The sequence below is a fragment of the Ornithorhynchus anatinus genome, chromosome 16, assembly GCF_004115215.2.
Source record: "Ornithorhynchus anatinus isolate Pmale09 chromosome 16, mOrnAna1.pri.v4, whole genome shotgun sequence".
NCBI classification, from domain to species: Eukaryota; Metazoa; Chordata; class Mammalia; order Monotremata; family Ornithorhynchidae; genus Ornithorhynchus; species Ornithorhynchus anatinus.
The window spans coordinates 43,361,002-43,379,777 of record NC_041743.1 but is presented as its reverse complement, the minus strand read 5'-3'; the positions used below and the strand labels follow the sequence as shown (position 1 = coordinate 43,379,777).

The window sequence follows — 18,776 nt, the reverse complement described above, 5'->3', positions numbered from 1 at the left end:
GGACCTGGCTTCTAATCCCTGCTCCACCACTTGTCAGTCTGTGACCTTGGGCAAGTCGGTTCACTTCTCTGTGCTTCAGTTCCCTCATCTATAAAATGGAGACGAATTCATTCATTTATTTATTCAATTGTATTTATTAAGCGCTTTCTGTGTGCAAAGCACCATACTAAGTGCTTGGGAGTGTACAATATAACAATAAACCAACGCATTCCCTGCCCACAACGAGTAAACAGTCTAGAGGGGGAGACAGACATTAATATAAATTACACTTTCTAGGCCCCAGAATTTGACAGACTCCTCTTCTAAATCTGGATTTTTTTTCGGTGGAGAAAGAGAGGTACTAGTCGAGGTGCTTTCCTCAACACAATCATGAAATCAACCACGCTGTAGTTGAGACAAGAGACCTGAAACAGTCAAAGCTCACCGGAGAAGTCTGTTAAACTCCCAAGTGGCTTGGAATATTGTTTTCCAAAGTCTCGCTGCTGCAGCGGGTCCCTGTGGCGGAAGGTTGCTTGGCAACTGCAAGTTCTTATTTACCAATTGGTAATTTAATAGAAAGGCCTTCGAATTATGCACTGTGCAGTTCACTGTGCCGTGAGCCCTTATGGGCTGTGGCATCTTGAGGACGACAGTGCTATTTTAGGGAGAATCGAGTTGGAAGTTCAAGAAAAAAACCCAGAAAGTTCTAGAAAGCTACAGCTGAATGAGGCACCCTCTCCCCTCAGAGGGCCAAGTTTGGTTTGGGTTTGTTTAAAGGTATTTTTAAGCTTCTCGAGACAGCCAAACTTCCTGCTAGTCAAAAATTCCACTTAGTGAAGTTCCACCAGAGGGAGAGGGGAGATGAGAGTCAAGACAGAAAAGTGGAGATTTTAGGGAGGACTGAGAAGAAAGGGAAAGAGCCCAAAGAAGGCCGGGATGGCCCCGACCAATGTCGGATGATGGGTGGAGGGCCGGGGGTCCACAGTGGACCACAACAGGAGGAAAGTGTAAAGAGACTTAGTTGTTCAACGTGGGTGCCGGCTGGGGAGGGAAGGTATTCCAATATGAGAATAATACGTATGGTACTTGTTGGGCCCTTACTATGTGCAAGCATCATTCTAAGCACTGGGGTAGATTTAAGTTAATCATGTTGGACACAATCCCTGTCCCATATGGGGCTCACACGCTTAATCCCCATTTTCCAGATGAGGGAACTGAGGCACAGAGAAGTGAAGCGACTTGCCCAAAGTGACATAGTCCAGGATTAGAACTCAGGTCCTTCTGACTCCCAGGCCCGTCCCCTATCTACTAGGCCACGTTGCTTCTCAATATGGTCTCAGTTTGAGCACTCCCCCATTTCTTAGACAAAAACTTTGGCTCATACCTCCAGGGGCTCTCATGTTAGGGGGAAGAGGGGAGGAAAACCACACTCCAACCAAAGATTGCTACTGGAATAAGTCTGTGGTCAAAGCTGTGCAGATATTGGAAGCATCGGGTCATTATTTTGCGAGACAAGCAGAAAATGCTGACATCCAACCCTGCGTTTAATAAAATTTCATCGCAACGGGCAAGTCTGCCCCGACGATTTGAGTTTTAAGAGGCAGCCACATGGCGGTCTTGGCGGCCTGCCTGCTCCAGTGGCAACAGAAGGATATTAGCCGGTGCAAGGCCAGGCTTTACTTAATAATACTGGTATCTTGTTGTTCCTCTTCTGCCAGCACAGCAGTTGTGTGCCTTTCCCGGGAGGGCCCTGGATCATTCGCTGCCATTTAAGGGCGGAAGAGGCCTCAAAACATTCGCCCAGAGGAGCCCCACCCAAGCTGCCTGCCTGAGCTTCTGTGGAGAATTTTATGAATTTCAAACCGAGGCTGGAAAGTTTTTGTTGTTGTTTTTTTAGGCCTGTTTACTAACACTTGAGCTTTCGATGTGGCTATTTTAGGAGGAGCTGGTCTCCTCTTCCATGGAAGGAGAACGGAAGTCGGAAGGAGCGGAATGGAACGGGGGGTGGGGGGGTGGGGAGGGAAAGAGAGCGCAACAGGGTGGTCTGGGCCAAAGCAAAAAACGGGGCCTGTTTTGATGAGTTTTGAACCACGAGTTATTCCCAAGGTGAAAACTTTAAACAAAGGACAATGTGCAAAAAGTCTCTGAAACGAATGAGAGTCACAAATTGGCATTCTAGCCCGAGAACAGGACAAGTGACAACCACTTTCCTCATCCCCCACACTAACAAAAAAAAACAAAAACAAACCAAAAAAGCCTTCCCCACTTAGCCTTGAATGCCAGTGACAAGACTGAAGAACAGATAAGGCCTAAAGCTCCCCCCAAGCCTTACAACCTGTCACCACGTGATAAAAAGCAGCCTTATCTGAGGGGACACTCGGAAGCGTGCTGTCTGGCATAGGTGCTCGAGACTAGCTATATTTATTTTATTTTATCCATATTGCTTTATTTATATTAATGTCTGTTTCTTCCTCTAGACTGTAAGTTGTTGTAGTCAGGAAATGTGTCTGCTACCTCATCTGGAAAATTAAGACTGTGAGCCCTATGTGGGACAGCGACTGTGTCCAACCCAAGTAGCTTTAGCTTTTATCTACCCCAGCGCTTACTATGTAGCAGGCACTGTTCTAAGTGCTTAATGACTACAATTGAAAAAAAAACAACAAAAAAACCTGCCTCTCCCAGTCCAAATGACCCAGGCAGGGGGCCCGACCTACTCCATCTTTAACCCTCGGTCTAGCTCCCACCTGTCAATCAGGAGTAAGGTCAGACGGAGAAACAGGTTCTCTCAGGAGTGCCTGAAAATTTGTGAATCATTACAGCTCTTTCCTATTACAGTCGAGAGGGATTTTGGCTTTTTTACCTTCATTCGCCTCCGGCCTTGAATTCTTGATGAATGCAGAAAACTTGGCAAAGATGTCCATTCCGGCGGTGTTGGATTCCGGGTGCTTTGGTGACAGCTTTAAATACCTAAGCAGGGGAGGAAGCAAGGGGTTATATATCATTCTCAAAAGACCTCAGGGGCCATATTCTCTGTAGGCCTGATGTATGCGGAGCTTAAACCTGCCATCGAGGAGGTACAAATGAAAGTTAAAATCGTTTATGAAATCTTTCGCCCTGACTCGTTCCCTTTATTCATCCTCTCTCCCAGCCCCACAAAACCTAGGTACATATCTCTCATATATTTATTTATATTAATGTCTGTCTCCCCCTCTAGACTGTAAGCTCATTGTGGACAGGGAATATGTCTGTTTATTGCTATTTCGTACTCTCCCAAGTGTTTAGTAGAGTGCTTTGCACGCAATAAGTGCTTTATATGATTGAATAAATGACGGAATGAAACGCTCTGTCCTTCAGGAGTTCACAGTGATTCTCGGTAACGCTTCAGGTCACCCTTCCGGACAGCAGATATAAGTCCTGAGAAATTCTACAGGGGGTGAGGGATTTGGCCAGGTGTCTGGCTGGTGGTCGGGGAAAAGGGGGCTAAAAATGGGGTGTCTTTCAACAGGGTCTGGCCCCCCCGGGGTTGCAATGGCTCGGCCTTTTTATGAAGCAGCATGGCCTAGTAGGAAGGGCATGGGTCTGGGAGTCAGAAGATCATGGTTTTTAATCCTGGCTCTGCCACTTGTCTGCTCTATGACCTTGGGCAAACTGCTTCACTTCTCTGTGCCTCAGTTACCTCATCTGTAAAATGAGGATTGAGACTGTGAGCCCCATATGGGACAGGACCGTGTCCAACTCGATTTGCTTGTATCCACCCCAATGTTTTGTATCAGTGCCTGGCACGTAGTAAGTGCTTAACAAATGCCCATCATTACTAAGTATTCTAATGAAACGTTTCCTCATTTGAAGGCAGGCATCTATGCCAGACATTTTAAAATTCCTACAGCTATTGCATTCCTACATTAACAACGTTCCTCGATGGACTGAAAGACCATGCTCTTGGATGTCAAGCACTAAGGAGCATTACAAAGGAAGGGCACAACTTGGGCCTGGATCAAGAGTCAAAATGAACACAATGCTCCGAAACGGACTCTTTCTCCCTCAACAGAGGAAAATGCACGTGAAGGACAGATTAGTTGACTTAAATGTCTCCAGCTTATCTGAGTAGTTCCTGGAATGTAGCGGCTCCAAAATGAGCCAAGGCTAAAGGAATCCGGTAGCTTTTCAGCACCATTTTTGGGAGATTAACCAGCTAGGACGATCGCGTAAAAATACCCGAAAGCACTGAAGAACCTCAGTTCCTACACTCAGTGATGGATGGTGACGCCTTAAGCGGCAGAGGCTTTATAGAGTTTTGCCAGTCATAGTCTTAGAAGGCCTTTCTGCCTGCCTGCTTGCTGAGGGTGAGGCTAAATACAGTTGGCTGGCTTGTCTTTCCTTCCTGTACTCCAAACTGCCCATAATAGTATCTTTCTTCTACATTAAATATAGAAGGTAGACGTAGTCACTGGTCTCTGGGATTCTGCCAACCACCCTGACTGGCTCAGAATCAAATCTGAAGTCACGGGGGTAGGGAGGGGCCCTACCGGTCTCCTCACAGAATAAATTCACCATCTGCCCCTTCCTGAGGATCCAGCTAGGGAAGGTTTACCATGTGTTACGAGTTAATGCATTTGTTCAGTGCGTCTTAGAACAAAATCCAGGACAGCATTTAGCACGCGGAGGGCACTGACTAGATGAGAGCTGAATGGAGCTCATTCAGAGTGTGTTTGTGGTCTTGAGCGGGGGAAGGGCCAGAATAAATGCAGATGGGCAGAGTGAACTACTTGAGTTTTTGGGGAAGTGTTGGTTTTTTTTAAATGGTATTTGTTAAGCGCTTACTATGTGCCAGGCACTACAGTAAGTGTTGAGGTTATGCTACAGAGTAGGTGAGAATACGAAGACCGAAATAAATGCAGATGTTCAGAGTGAACTACTCTAGTTTTTAATGGTATTTGCTAAGCACTTACTATGTGACGGGCACTGTACTAAGTACTGAGGGGCTGTACTGAGCGCTGAGGTTAATTTAACTGTGGTATTTGTTTATACGCTTACTATTTGCCATACACTGTACTAAGCACTGGGGTAGATACAAGCAAATCACGTTGGACCCAGTCCTGTCCCACATGGGGCTCATAGTTTCAATTCTCATTTTCAGGATGAGATAACTGAGGCCCAGAGACATGAAGCGACTTGCCCAAGGTCACACAGCAGACAAGGGAAAGAGCTGGGACTAAAATCCATATCTTTCTGACTCCCAGGCCCATGCTCTATCCACTAGGCCACACGGCTTCTCCAAAAGTTACGCTACAGGGTAGGTGAGATTGCATAGGCAAAACTGTACCAGGCCACTTTAATATTCGTTTCAAAGCCACTAGAAAGTCCTACCAAAAAGCTCAATGGCGAAAGACTGTATGTCTTGATGCAGACCCCAGACTCCACCCACTTTGCAATATCTGTAGGACCTTGGCCAAATAATTCAACATCTTTTCCCCACCCCACCTCAAAGGGAAAAGATGATCGAGAGATTACCTAGTCCAATCTCCACCCTCAGGCTAGAGAGTGACTAAACTGTCCAGGACAAATCACTGTCTGTTCTGACAGACAAGAAGCAGTGTGGCATAATGGAGCACAGGCCTGGGAGTCAGAAAGTTATTGAGAAAAATACACATACATTCAGAAGTACAGCTGTAGACTAGACTAATGCTAGTACTAAACTGAACTGTACTAAACTTACCCTAGACTGCAAGCTCCTTGTGGGAAGGAATCATGTCTACCAACTCAGCTGACCTGAATTCTCCCCAAGAGCTCAGCACAGTGCTCTGCACACACTAACCGCTCTACAAATACCACTGATTGCAACGGTCTTTGGTTACATGAAGGGAATATCCCGTTCAATAAATAGCTGTGAGGTTGGGCACTAAATATGTGCCTCAACCTCAGTAGCTATCCAACAGACATGGAAAAAAGGTAAGGGTTCAAACTGGTCCCATCCATTTCCCAGCTTTCCATCTGGTGCTTATTTTCACCCATTGACAGATTCCAGTCTTTCTGAAACAGGAATGGCCTCAATCCATATTTTATGAAGATCACAATTTTAATTTATTGGCTCTGTGGTATTCTAAGTGCCTTTGGTAAGTAATTGAAACCGGCAAATACTCTAAAAACCTCACTTCAGACAGTAATGTCAAGTGCCTTAGACGCAGTCTGAAATCAAGTCAATAGATGTTTTCCCGGATGATGCTCGGGCGCCAAGGAGTTTGGATGACCAGATGGGCGTGGACACTTTATTAATAAATTGTGGCATTTGTTAAGTGCTTTACTATGTGCCAAGTGCTGTACTAAATGCTGGGGTATACAGAAGATAGGTTCTGCATGGGGCTCACAGTGAGGACAGGTATTGAATGCAGAGAGGGAATTGAGGCACAGAGAAGTGAAGTGACTTGCCCAAGGTCACCCAGCAGGAGAGTGGAGGAACTTGTCTGGCAAAGTGTCATAAATAGATGACAACGTAATTCTCTCCGGATGGCACACTGTTCAGTATGTTCAGTTCTATTGGTATATCTTGGCCTGTGTGCTTTCCTTTCATGGCTCAAGGCCAAAAGGCGAGTCTCTCAAGTCTTAGTGCCTTGAGAACAAAAGTTACCTCTCGATTACTGGGGGCCCCCGATTACTCAGCCAGTGGGTTATCTTGCTTCCCCCTCCACGCCCCCTTCCTCCTCCCTCCGGCTACTTTCCATTTGATCACTTCACTACTCACCAGTTCCTCCAGAAGGGCGGTGAAGGAAATTAAAGAAGCTGAAGCTCACAGCAGGCATTTGACTGCATTGCCATTTTGCAGCTCTTTGGCAATAAAAAGTTTTGGTGTGAGAGGAAGGAGAAACTGTGGCCTGCTGGGAGGTTTTTGGAATACTTGTGGGTTTCAATTTCCCATCAAAGACTGGCTTAGAGAAGAACAATCATGAGAGAGTCAGCGTGGCCTAGGGAAGAGAGCACATGACTGGCAGTCAAGGGAGCTGGATTCTCAGGCCAGCTCTGCCACTTGGCTGCCGTGGGATCATGGGCAATTCGATTTCTCTGGGCCTCAGTTTCCTCATCTGTAAAATGGCGAGAAAGCATCCGGCCTCCCTCCCTTCTAGATGGTCGACACCCATGTGGGACAGGAATGGCTTCTGATCCGTTTACCTTGATCTACCCTGCCTTCGGCACAAGCAACAGTGCCTGATACATATAGGAAGCGCTTAACGAATACCATCAAAAATAGGGCTTAATAAAGATCGTTCCAAAAGAAAAAAAAAAACTATCTTCCTTGACCATCCTAAAATACATACAAGTCACAAGTATATTCATGAATCGGATTTTACCTAGGGCAGCCATTATAAGGAAGGGAGACCCTCTAACTAGCTGAGCCCCAAGGCTCCATCCAGAGCAAAAGAATGGAAGGCTCAACCGACTGGACTCCTGATATGAATGTGTGTTCTTTTGATACTCACTTTGGGGGACAGAGAACTTCTTCCAGGAACTCCTCGATCTTGTTCACATCAGTTTTGACTTCACTGTTGAAAGTTATAAAAGGCGGATGGGTCCCCGGAGCCAAATTCTGCAAGTCAGCAGGTTTCCTATTGGGGGGAAGAAAAAAAAAAGTATTCATCAAAAGGAAAACATCCCCCTCCCCCTGCAAAGGTAAGATAGGAAAGAGTGCTAACTCCTCAAAATTGGATCTGGACAAATAAAGTTTGAAAGTAGAAGGTGACAAATGGAGCAGTTCCCAGCGTTTAGAACAGTGCTTGGCACATAGTAAGCGATTAACAAATACCATCACTATTATTATTATTTCCCCACTAAGTAAAATAGGCACATCTCCTGGACCTGGGTTCCAATCTCGGTTCCGCCATTTGTCTGCTGTGTGACCTTGGGTAAGCAAGGCACTTCACTTCTCCCGGCCTCACTTAACTCATCCATAAAATAGGGACTGGGGTAGCTTGTATCTATCCCAGCATTTAGTACAGTGCCCAGCCCACAGTAATAATAATAACAATAATTATGGTATTTGTTAAGCATTTACTATGTGCCAGGCACTGTACTAAGCACTGGGGTGGATACAAGCAAATCTGGGTTGGACACAGTCCCTGTCCCACATGATCTCAACCCCCATTTTACCAAGGAGGTAAGAGTTGAACAAATACCATAAAAACCCCCACTTCAATAAACACTAAACAAGATTTATGGAATTTGATGGCAGAGGATAGAGTACCAGTCCTACCCAAAAGACCTCTCCCAAACATGCCCTGTTATAACTCCAAGCAACGATGCTAAAAGTTTATTTCTTTGAGATATTTAAAATAAAACCTATTTTCCTAGTCTCGATTCAACAGAGAGGTGGGGTGCCCTTTCATGACAAATCTGTCATAAAAAGGTAGAGAGTGGGGCCCTGAAGAGCCTTCCAAGATCCGTTCCACTGAGTTCCCTTTTTCAGGTTTTGTTATCCCTGTGATTACTCATTCCCCTTCCTATTTGGGGAGGGAAGAGTTGGAGCTCAATCCTATCAGTTTGAGATTCCTTCATCTCAAAGACACTTTTACCAGTCCCAAACCCCTCCTCTAAACCCCCTTCCTCTTTGTCCCCTGCAAGGATCTTCAAACCAAAGCACATTAAATTAACTGAACCTGAGCTTTCAGAAAAACAAAACCTTTTTCTTTGTTTCTTTTCTGAAGCCTTCCCAAACTTTCCAATAGCCCCATTTCAACACTGGCCATCTTACTACAGGATACTTCAGAATGAGATGAAGCTTAGGAGGTAGATAACTCTGATGCCAAACTGGAGAGCACATTTGGGGGGAGGGAAGCTCCTTGTGTCAAGAGCAGGTTCCAGGAATCATTCCAACATTATAACTTCGGAAGCAATGAGGTCTAGAGGAAGAGCACAGCCTGAGAGTCCAGAAGGACCTGGGTTCTAATCTCGCTCCACCACTTGTCTACTGTGTGACCTTGGGCAAGTCACTTCGCTTTTCTGTGCCTCAATTACTTCATCTGTAAAATGGGGATTAAGATCGTGAGTCCCATGTGGGACTTGGACTGCGCCCAACCTGATTAATTTGTATCCCCCCCCCCCCCCCCCCCCCCCCCCCGCCCCCACTTATCTTATATCTACCCTCGAGCATAGAACAGTCCTGGCACATTGTAAGCGCTTAACAAATACACATAGAACAGTCCTGGCACATTGTAAGCGCTTAACAAATACCATTTAAAAAAAAAAACAAAGCAAAAGAAAAAACTTGGGAAGAGCTGTGAAGGGCCAGCTCTCGATGGAAAACCCTCTCCCCCATCTCTGGGGCCGGTTGAATCTCAGAGATCCTCTGCAGATTCTTCCGTCTTCCCTTCTGGACTACGTGGCCCGCCTTGATCGCCACAGGGTGCCCAGCGGGTGAAGTTTCCAGCCCTGGCTCTCTGCCCACGTGACAGCTCCAGCCCTCTCGCCACCCACTCACATTCTTAGGCACACAAGCACATTCATTCCTTTTTCCTGAACTTCTCTCTGACTCCATTTGGGTTGAGCTGGGCAGAAGGGAGAGGGAGTAGGAGAAATAAAAGCTTAGCTGGGGAAGGCCTCTTGGAGGCCATGTGCTTTAAGGCTCTGAAGGGAGAGTAGGATATGAAGGGGGAGGGAGTTCCAGGACTGTGGCGGGGGATGTGGGTGAGGGGTTGGCGGCAAAGTAGGTGAGATTGAGGTAGAGTCACTGAAATCTTTAAGCAAGGAGGTGGGGAAACTGTTACGGGCAACTGATGAACATTGAAAAAATGACAGCTGGAATACGAAAAGGCAAATGACATCCCGTTGCTTTTAAGACACCCCAAAAGTACTAGCTATTGTATATGAATAATAATAATAATAATAACGGTATTTGTTATGCTCTGTGTGCCAGGAAGTGTACCAAGCGCTGGGGTGGATACAAACAAATCGGGTTGGACACAGTCCCTGTCCCATGTGGGGCTCACAGTCTCAATCCCCATTTTACAGATGAGGTAACTGAGGCATAGAGAAATGAAGTGACTCTCCCTAGGTCACAGAGCAGACAAGTGGCGGAGCTGGGGTTAGAACCCATAACGTTCTGACACCCAGGCCTGTGCTCTATCCACTACGCCATGCTGCTTCTCTACTGAATACCAATATAAACTTGCACTTAGATTTGCTCCTTTATGTCACCCACCACCTCAGTTTAACAGCACTTAGGTACATATCCATAATTTATTTATATTAATGTCTTCCCTTCCCCTCTACAATTTAATCTCCTTGTGGGCAGGGAACGTGTCTACCAACTCTGTTGTACTGTACTATCCCAAGCACATAGAACAGTGCTCTGCACACAGTAAGGGCTCGGTAAATACGACCGCTTGAATAGACCAGAATGCTCCCTGTGGCGTTGGCTGCTTCCAAAGCAACCACGGAAGTCCTAATGCAACCAAGAACACACATATAAAAGCCAAAAACACTCTATTATACTAAAAATAGAGGATTACACAACTTTAGCTGGACTTATAATGATCATCTTGAAATCATTTCTTTGTAACTGCTTTGTTCACCCCACTTGGTTGTTAATACAATGAGTCAATAAATCTATCAAATCAATCAATCAGTGGTATTTACTGAGCCCTTAATGTGTGCAAAACACTGTACTAACAGCTTGGGAGAGTACAATACAACAGAGTTGATGGGCACAATCCCTGCCCACAAGGAGCTTAGACTCTAGAAGGGGAGACAGACATTAAGTTACTGATTATTATTATTGTATGTACTTAAGTGCGGTGGGGAGGACAGTGAATATCAAGTGTTTAAAAGGTAAAGATCCAAATGCATTGGCAATTCAGAAGCCAAAGGGAGTAGGAGAAATAAAAGATTAGTCAGAGAAGGCCTCTTGGAGGAGGTGTGCTTTTTGGCTTTGAAGGTGGGGAGAGTAATGGTCTGTCAGATATGAAGCAGGAGGGAGTTCCAGGCCAGAGGTAGAAAGTGAATGAGGGGTTGGTGGCAAGGTAGGTGAGAATGAGGTATAGTGAGTAGGATTTTTTTTCTTTTTTGATATTCGTTTAGCACTTACTATGTGCCAAGCACTGTGCTAAGCCCTGAATAGATACAAGGTAGTCAGATTGGACAAAGCTCCTCTTCCTCATGGCACTCACAATCTTAATCCCCATTTTACAGATAGGGTAACTAAGGCACAGAGAATGAGGTGACTTGTCCAGGTTAGCTTTAGAGAAGCAAAGTGTGCAGGCTGGACTGTGGTAGACAAATCGGTGAGGTAAGGTAGGAGAGGGAGAGTTGACTGAGTGCCTTAAAGCTTTAAATCAATATTTTACATTTAATAAAGGGCTCAAATAAAACTGAGAACTCAAGCAAGAAAGCCAAAGCCTGAGGCCATTAACTTCCTACATCCAGTTTAAGTCATTCATGGGATTGAAAAGATCACCGTTTTTAATATACTATGAAAAACAAGTCATTCATAAGATATACCTTTCTTTTCTAAACTTCATTACAAGAAAATTACTTTTTCAAAGTGCAAGCCCAAGTTACTAACAAATAGAAAGGGAGAATCCATTAAAGAAACTGGCTAAAACATCCCACGGACCCTTCAACGGTAGACAAACTATCAGCGAAATGTTTGAGTTGGGTCTTCCCCCTCTAGACTGTAAGCTCATTGTGAGCAGGTAATGTATCTGTTATACTGTTATATCGTACTCTCCTAAGTGCTTAGTACAGTGCTTTGCACACAGTAAGCACTCAATAAATACAATTGATTGATTGAGAAGCCTGCAAGAACTATGGGCTAAGATATCCTATCTGAAGCACATCAGTGGACAGAGCCCAGGCCTGGGAGTCAGAAGACCCTGAGTTCTTAATCCCAGCTCCGGCATTTGTCTGCTGTGTCACCTTGGGAACATCACTTCCCTTCTCTGGGCCTCAGTTACCACATCTGTAAAATGGGGATTAAGACTGTGAGGCCTACATGGAACAGGTATCCATCCTTCCCTGCAGTATCCTCAGAGGAGATCTCCTCCCTCCTCGCAAGTGGCACCCCCTCCACCTGCGCCTCGGACCCCATTCCCTCTCACCTTATTAAAACCATCGCCCCTGCCCTCCTTCCTTCCTTAACTTCTATTTTTAACCACTCAATCTCCAATGGCTCCTTCCCCGCTGCCTTCAAACATGCCCACGTCTCCCCCATCCTAAAAAATCCCGCTCTTGACCCCACTTCCCCCTCCAGTTATCGCCCTATCTCCCTACTACCCTTCCTTTCCAAAATCCTAGAACGAGTCGTCTACAATCGATGCTTAGAATTCCTTAACTCCTATTCTCTCCTAGACCCCCTCCGATCTGGCATCCGTCCCCTCCACTCTACCGAGACTGCTCTCTCTAAGGTCACCCGTGACCTCCTTCTTGCCAAATCCAATGGCTCCTACTCCATTCTGATCCTCCTTGACCTCTCTGCTGCCTTTAACACTGTCGACCATCCCCTCCTCCTCCATACCTTATCTCACCTTGGCTTCACGGACTCCGTCCTCTCCCGGTTCTCCTCTTACCTCTCTGGCCGGTCATTCTCGGTCTTCTTCGATGGTGCCTCCTCCCCCTCCCGTCCTTTAACTGTTGGAGTTCCTCAAGGGTCAGTTCTTGGCCCTCTTCTGTTCTCCATTTACACTCATTCCCTCGGTGAACTCATTCGCTCTCACGGCTTCGACTACCATCTCTACGCAGATGACACGCAGATCTACATCTCCGCCCCTGTCCTCTCCCCCTCCCTTCGGGCTCGCATCTCCTCCCGCCTCCGGGACGTCTCCACCTGGATGTCGGCCCGCCACCTAAAACTCAACATGAGCGAGACTGAGCTCCTCATCTTCCCTCCCAAACCCGGTCCTCTCCCAGACTTCTTTATCACTGTGGATGGCACGACCATCCTTCCCATCTCTCGGGCCCGCGATCTCGGTGTCATCCTTGACTCGTCTCTCTTGTTCACCCCACGCATCCTATCCGTTACCGAGACCTGCTGGTTTCACCTTTACAATATCGCCAAGATCCGCCCTTTCCTCTCCACCCAAACGGCTACCTTACCGCTACGGGCTCTCGTTATATCCCGGCTAGACTACTGTGTCGGCCTTCTCTCTGACCTCCCTTCCTCCTCTCTCGCCCCGCTCCGGTCTATCCTTCACTCCGCTGCCCGGCTCATCTTCCCGCAGAAACGATCTGGGCATGTCACTCCCTTTCTTAAACAACTCCAGTGGTTGCCTATCGACCTCCGCTCCAAACAAAAACTCCTCACTCTAGGCTTCGAGGCTCTCCATCACCTTGCCCCTTCCTACCTCTCCTCCCTTCTCTCTTTCTACCGGCCACCCCGCATGCTCCGCTCCTCCGCTGCCCACCTCCTCGCCGTCCCTCGGTCTCGCCTATCCCGCCGTCGACCCCCGGGCCACGTCCTCCCGCGGTCCCGGAACGCCCTCCCTCCTCACCTCCGCCAAACTTATTCTCTTCCCCTCTTCAAAACCCTACTTAAAACTCACCTCCTCCGAGAGGCCTTCCCAGACCGAGCTCCTCTTCTCCCTCTACCACCCCCCTTCACCTCTCCGCAGCTAAACCCTCTTTTCCCCCTTTCCCTCTGCTCCTCCCCCTCTCCCTTCCCATCCCCTCAGCACTGTACTCGTCCACTCAACTGTATATATTTCCATTACCCTATTTATTTTGTTAATGAATTGTACATCACCTCGATTGTATTTAGTTGCCACTGTTTTTACGAGATGTTCTTCCCCTAGACTCTATTTATTGCCATTGTTCTCGTCTGTCCGTCTCCCCCGATTAGACCGTAAGCCCGTCAAACGGCAGGGACTGTCTCTATCTGTTGCCGACTTGTTCATCCCAAGCGCTTAGTACAGTGCTCTGCACATAATAAGCGCTCAATAAATACTATTGAATGAATGAATGAATGAACAGGTACTGTGTCCAACCTGATTAGCTTGTGCTTAGAACAGTGCTTGACACACAGTAAGCTCTTCAACACCATCATATTTATTATTAGAAATTTTGCTTTGAGGGATGAAAAAAAGCCAAGTAACCTGGGTAAAACTGAGCATTTTTGCTCCATTAATCACACTTCTGTCAGCAGGAAGAGCAACATTCTGGTGAAATATTTTTGCATGAGCTCCAGGAATTCCAAAGCACAATTCTTTTCTATCAATAATATTTATCGAGCACTTACTATGTGCAGAGCACTCTACTAAGCGCTTGGGAGAGTATGATACAAACAGAATTATCTGACATGTTCTCCGCCCATAACGAGCTTACAGTCTAGAGGGGGAGAGAGACATTCAGATGAATAAAACACTAACAATCTAGTTGCGGGGGAGAGTTTTGACACTTTATTCCTGCTCTCCCCTCATGAGACTAGGCATAAATTACCTGGCAAAGGAAACAGTAAACTACTGGGAACTTGAGAGCATAGTTAGAGTTGGAAGGAATTTCAACTGAATAGGAAAGCCTAAGCCAGACAGACAATGGCTTAGTTTCCGGGGCTCTGAATCAACTTTGGTTTGCTAATCTTTATATCTTCCTTAATCTTGTGGCAGAAATCAAACCTTGAGATAAGAGCCTCTTTGGTTCTAAATCCTGCCCGGTTTCAGCTTTCCTTTGTATGAGGTGCAATGAGGTGCAAACCCTCCAAGTTTGTTTTTGATAAAACAAAACTTTTTTTTTTTAAAAAAAAACGGGGGGACCAAACTTGAACAGATGTCAGTTGATGCTTTAAGCAATCTAAGGAGCTTAACTTCCGTTAAAATTTAGCTCGGTAAGTTTGGGACAATAGCAGGAAGCTGTGGTGGTAGAGGTCTTCCAGCTCTGACAAAGCTAAAGGGCCTCGAGAACTGGCTCTGTGGGGGTACAGAGCCGGACAAAAACTACACGGTCCGAGTATAAATCAGCCGAAGTGGGCCAGATCTGTTCGTTCTCTCCTTTTGGCAAGGTCCCGTTTCCTGATCTCCAGGTTCATGTTCCCAGGACATTACAACCAGAAAATACTAGCTACTATTCAGACCGAAAGCAATATTCAGGGATAAAGCAGCAGTGACTTCTACTTCGCACCACTGATGTATTATTCTTCTTAAAGCTAAAAACTCTAGTAAGTCCACAATTGAGAAAGTGTTCTTCAACGCAGAATTCTTGCCTTAGCGTTCTGCCTTCCAGTCGAAGTCAGATTCTCAATCCTGTATGGTTTGGTGAATTTCCAACCGCTTCAGACGACACAAAGTTTGTAAAAAGGAGAATTATCTAAAAGGGGGAGAATCAGAAGGAGCTATCCTGTGTAGTTTGGTGAATTTCCAACCGCTTCAGATGACACAAAGTTTGTAAAAAGGAGAATTATCTAAAAGGGGGAGAATCAGAAGGCGCTAGAGGCTACAGCCTGATCCAAATTAAAACTTGGAACCAGGCTCATTCCACACCAGGGGATCGGGGTCACTCGATGTGGTCGCCTGGACCGCCGATATTCACTTCAGGTATACAGCACCCTGACGGTGCTAAGACATGTTCCTCTCCCTGCCTGGTGGGGTGATGGGTGTAAGACGCATGCCCACTCACTCCCAGCCCACCTTTCCACAGCCCGGCGCCAAGCGCAGATCACTCCTGCTAAAGGCTGCTGAAATCAATCAATGGTATTTACTGAGTGCTTGCCGTACTGAGCGCTTGAGAGAGGGCAATGCCAAAGAGTTGTAGACACAATCCCCTCCCACAACATAAGAGATTTGGGGGCTCTCATCTGCTTCCCGTCACTCACTGAGGGTCCTAAACCAAAGTCTTATCAATATCTCCAGATTTGGGAGACTCACCAATAAGATTCTGTGGCCCAACTTTAGCAGTAGGAGAATAAGTTATTTCTCTTTTTGGAGGGGAACATTAACTTTTCCAGGACATTCTGATTCGAGCTCATTCTTTTTAGAATCTCGATTTGCTCCTGGGGCCCTAGCAGCCTGAAGTAGTTTAAGAAAAATTTGCCCCCTTCTCACCAGCAGGTCACTCCCCACGCCCTCTTTTTTTAAATGGTATTGGTTAAGCGCTTACTGTGCGCCAGACACCGTACAATGAGGAGGGGTAGATAAAAGCTAGTCAGGTTGGACACAGTCCATGGCCCACATGGGGCTCACAGTCTTAATCCTCATTTCACAGATGAAGGAAATGAGGCACAAGAGAAGTGATGTGACCTGCCCTAGGTCCCATAACAGGCAAGTGGCAGAGCCGGGGTTAAAAACCAGGTCCCTCTGACTCCCAGGACCCTGCTCTATCCACTAAGTCATGCTGCTTCTCTAACGATTGTTATCAGAAGTTGCAAAATTAGAAGTTTAAAGGGTGACGAATGTCACTCGGAGTTTTTGAGCTTGGTGATGGTGAATGCATTTATGAACTACATTTGACTGAAATTTTACTCCTCCCCTCACGAGTGGCTCATGTGGTTCAAATCAAATAAACTGGGCTACTGACAGAGGAGAGAATGGAGCCTCTGTCCTGCCTGAGTCCAGAAGAGAAGGAACTGTATGGCCTCTGAAAGGTTGGCATGTTCCACTTCATTTCGTCTCCATCCATATTTCACTCAGGCTCCTGGTTACAACTACGAACAGACTGGCAAAATGGGTCTTTCTTATGGCTTGGGATGATTTCAGAGAGCCTGGCTCATCAGAGCATAGTTATGAAAGAGAAACTCACCAGAAAGTCAATCCATCCATCTTATTTAGTGAGCACTTACTGTGTGAAGGGCACTGTGCTAAGCCCTTGGGAGAGTACGATGCAACGGGGTTGGTAGGAGCTTCTTTTCAAGTGAGAGATTTTAGACTTGGAAGCTCAAAAGCCAGCCTTCCACCGAATGAGGTCTACTGTTGTAAAGACAGAGATGGCCAAAGCCAGCAAGGGAGCGGGTCTAATGTAGATCTAGTTGGTGTTTAGACAAAAAGCCACATCACTACAAACATCAGTCCCCTTGAACCTGCTCTCGCTATTGTGAATGCCTCACATTTTAGAACAGAGAATGTTTACATCTGAAGAGGATGTTCTGGTGACAGAGGAAAAGGATGGGGAGGCCACGTTTCCACCACAAGAAAAGTGGTGCGGACTTGTGGATAGAGCACGGGCCTGGAAGACAGGAGGGCCTGGGTTCTAATCACAGCTCTGCCACATATCTGCTGGGTGACCATGGGTAAATCACTTCACTGCTCTGGGCCACAGTTACCTCATCTGGAAAATGGGGATTAAGACTGTGAACCCCATGTGGGACAGGGACTGTGTCCAGCCTGATTAGCTTATATCTACCCCAGCACTTAGTACAGAGTCTGGCACAAAGTAAGTGCTTAACAGATATCATTTTTAAAAAAGTCCCCCACTTCAAACACACACACATACGCCCTTTCCTATCACGAGGCTTCTAATGGCCACATACAAACAAACCTAACATCTTCACGTGTTTTGGAATGAACATATTTGGTGGTAAATAACGTGACTGGAGAGAAGCAATTTTAATCATTGGTAATAGGGGGGCAAGAATGGATTTCTTACAAAAGGGACCAAAGGGAAGCACTTTTTTTCTGATCCACATGCCTCGAAGCTAGACCAATTTACTTCAAAATGAAGACATAGAAAATTAGAGGGTGATTGGTGGATAACAAAAGGATTCAATTCTTGAAATTGAAAGGAAATTAGAACATTTTTCATGACTTCCCCAGACCTGCTTCCATCAAAAAGAACCCACAAAGGGAGAGACGGTCACAGGCATTACATATGGGCAGTAAATGGGCCCCCAATTTAAACAAATTAATCCTTTCCTTGTGAGATCGGGCCAAAGTAGGCTCAAGCTTTGGCCAGATTCTCCCAGGAAGCAAACTGGAATGAGAGAAGGGCATCTTTCTGTCTAGTGTTTTGAGGGTTTTTTTAATGGTATTTGTTAAGCACTTACCATGTATCAGGCACTCTGCTAAGAGCTGGAGAAGATAGAAGTTCATCAGATAAAAGCCCGGTCCCTGTCCCACTTAAAGGTCACAGTCTTAATCCCTATTTTCCTGAGATAACTGAGGCACAGAGAAGTGAAGTGACTTGCCCAAGGTCACCCAGAAGACAAGTGGTGGAGCCAGGATTAGAACTCACATCCTTCTGACTCACAGACCCGAGTTCTATCCATTGAGCCATGGCTGCTTCTCTGGGTTTTTTTTTATGTTGGGATTTTATTTTTATGCTTTTTCATTCATTCAATCGTATTTATTGAGAGCTTACTGTGTGTAGAGCACTGTACCAAGCGCTTGGGAGAAATGCCTTCCCCAAAAGGCATGAAAGGTGCTCCATCATGGCAGTTACACTAAGGGATGACTGTTCAAAGCCTCACGGGGGAAGACGGGACTATGAACATGCTTATTAGCACAGATTGGGGTTCTTTGCCTTGCTGTGCCAATCAAACCTGAAAAGTGGTTTGTTCTTAAGGATAAAGTATTGCACGACAACCTCCTTTTGTCAAAAACTGCAGGCTTCTAAATTGCTCTTAGTATGGTTCACTTGTTCTCGGTGGGTTCCTTTTGCCAATGTTCACGACACGCTTTGGCTCAAAACCCGAGGAATTAAAGCAGAGTTATACGTCACACAGAAGAAACCTGAGAATGTTACGGGCCTTTGGCCATTACTCTTTTAAAAATCAAATCCGTTTTTTTCGAACTGGATATTTTATGAAAGGTATTTTATGCCACACACAAGATGTGTTGTTTCCCTGAAGTAACTCTAAATCTCTGACATCGTGAATTGTGTGTCTTATTCGAGGC

At 46.0% G+C, this 18,776-nt stretch overlaps 1 protein-coding gene across 2 annotated transcripts in view; it reads right to left on the bottom strand.

The window, feature by feature from the left end:
• CLIC4 (chloride intracellular channel 4) overlaps positions 1–18,776 on the bottom strand; it is a 60,531-nt gene that overhangs the window by 11,291 nt on the left and 30,464 nt on the right. For both annotated transcript variants that reach the window (XM_029080788.2, XM_029080787.1), the window contains exons 3-4: positions 7,452–7,577; positions 2,840–2,946 (exon numbers count right to left, since the gene is read on the bottom strand). In XM_029080788.2, coding sequence (XP_028936621.1) covers positions 2,840–2,946; positions 7,452–7,577 — 233 coding nt within the window. The remainder of the gene's footprint in view (positions 1–2,839; positions 2,947–7,451; positions 7,578–18,776) is intronic.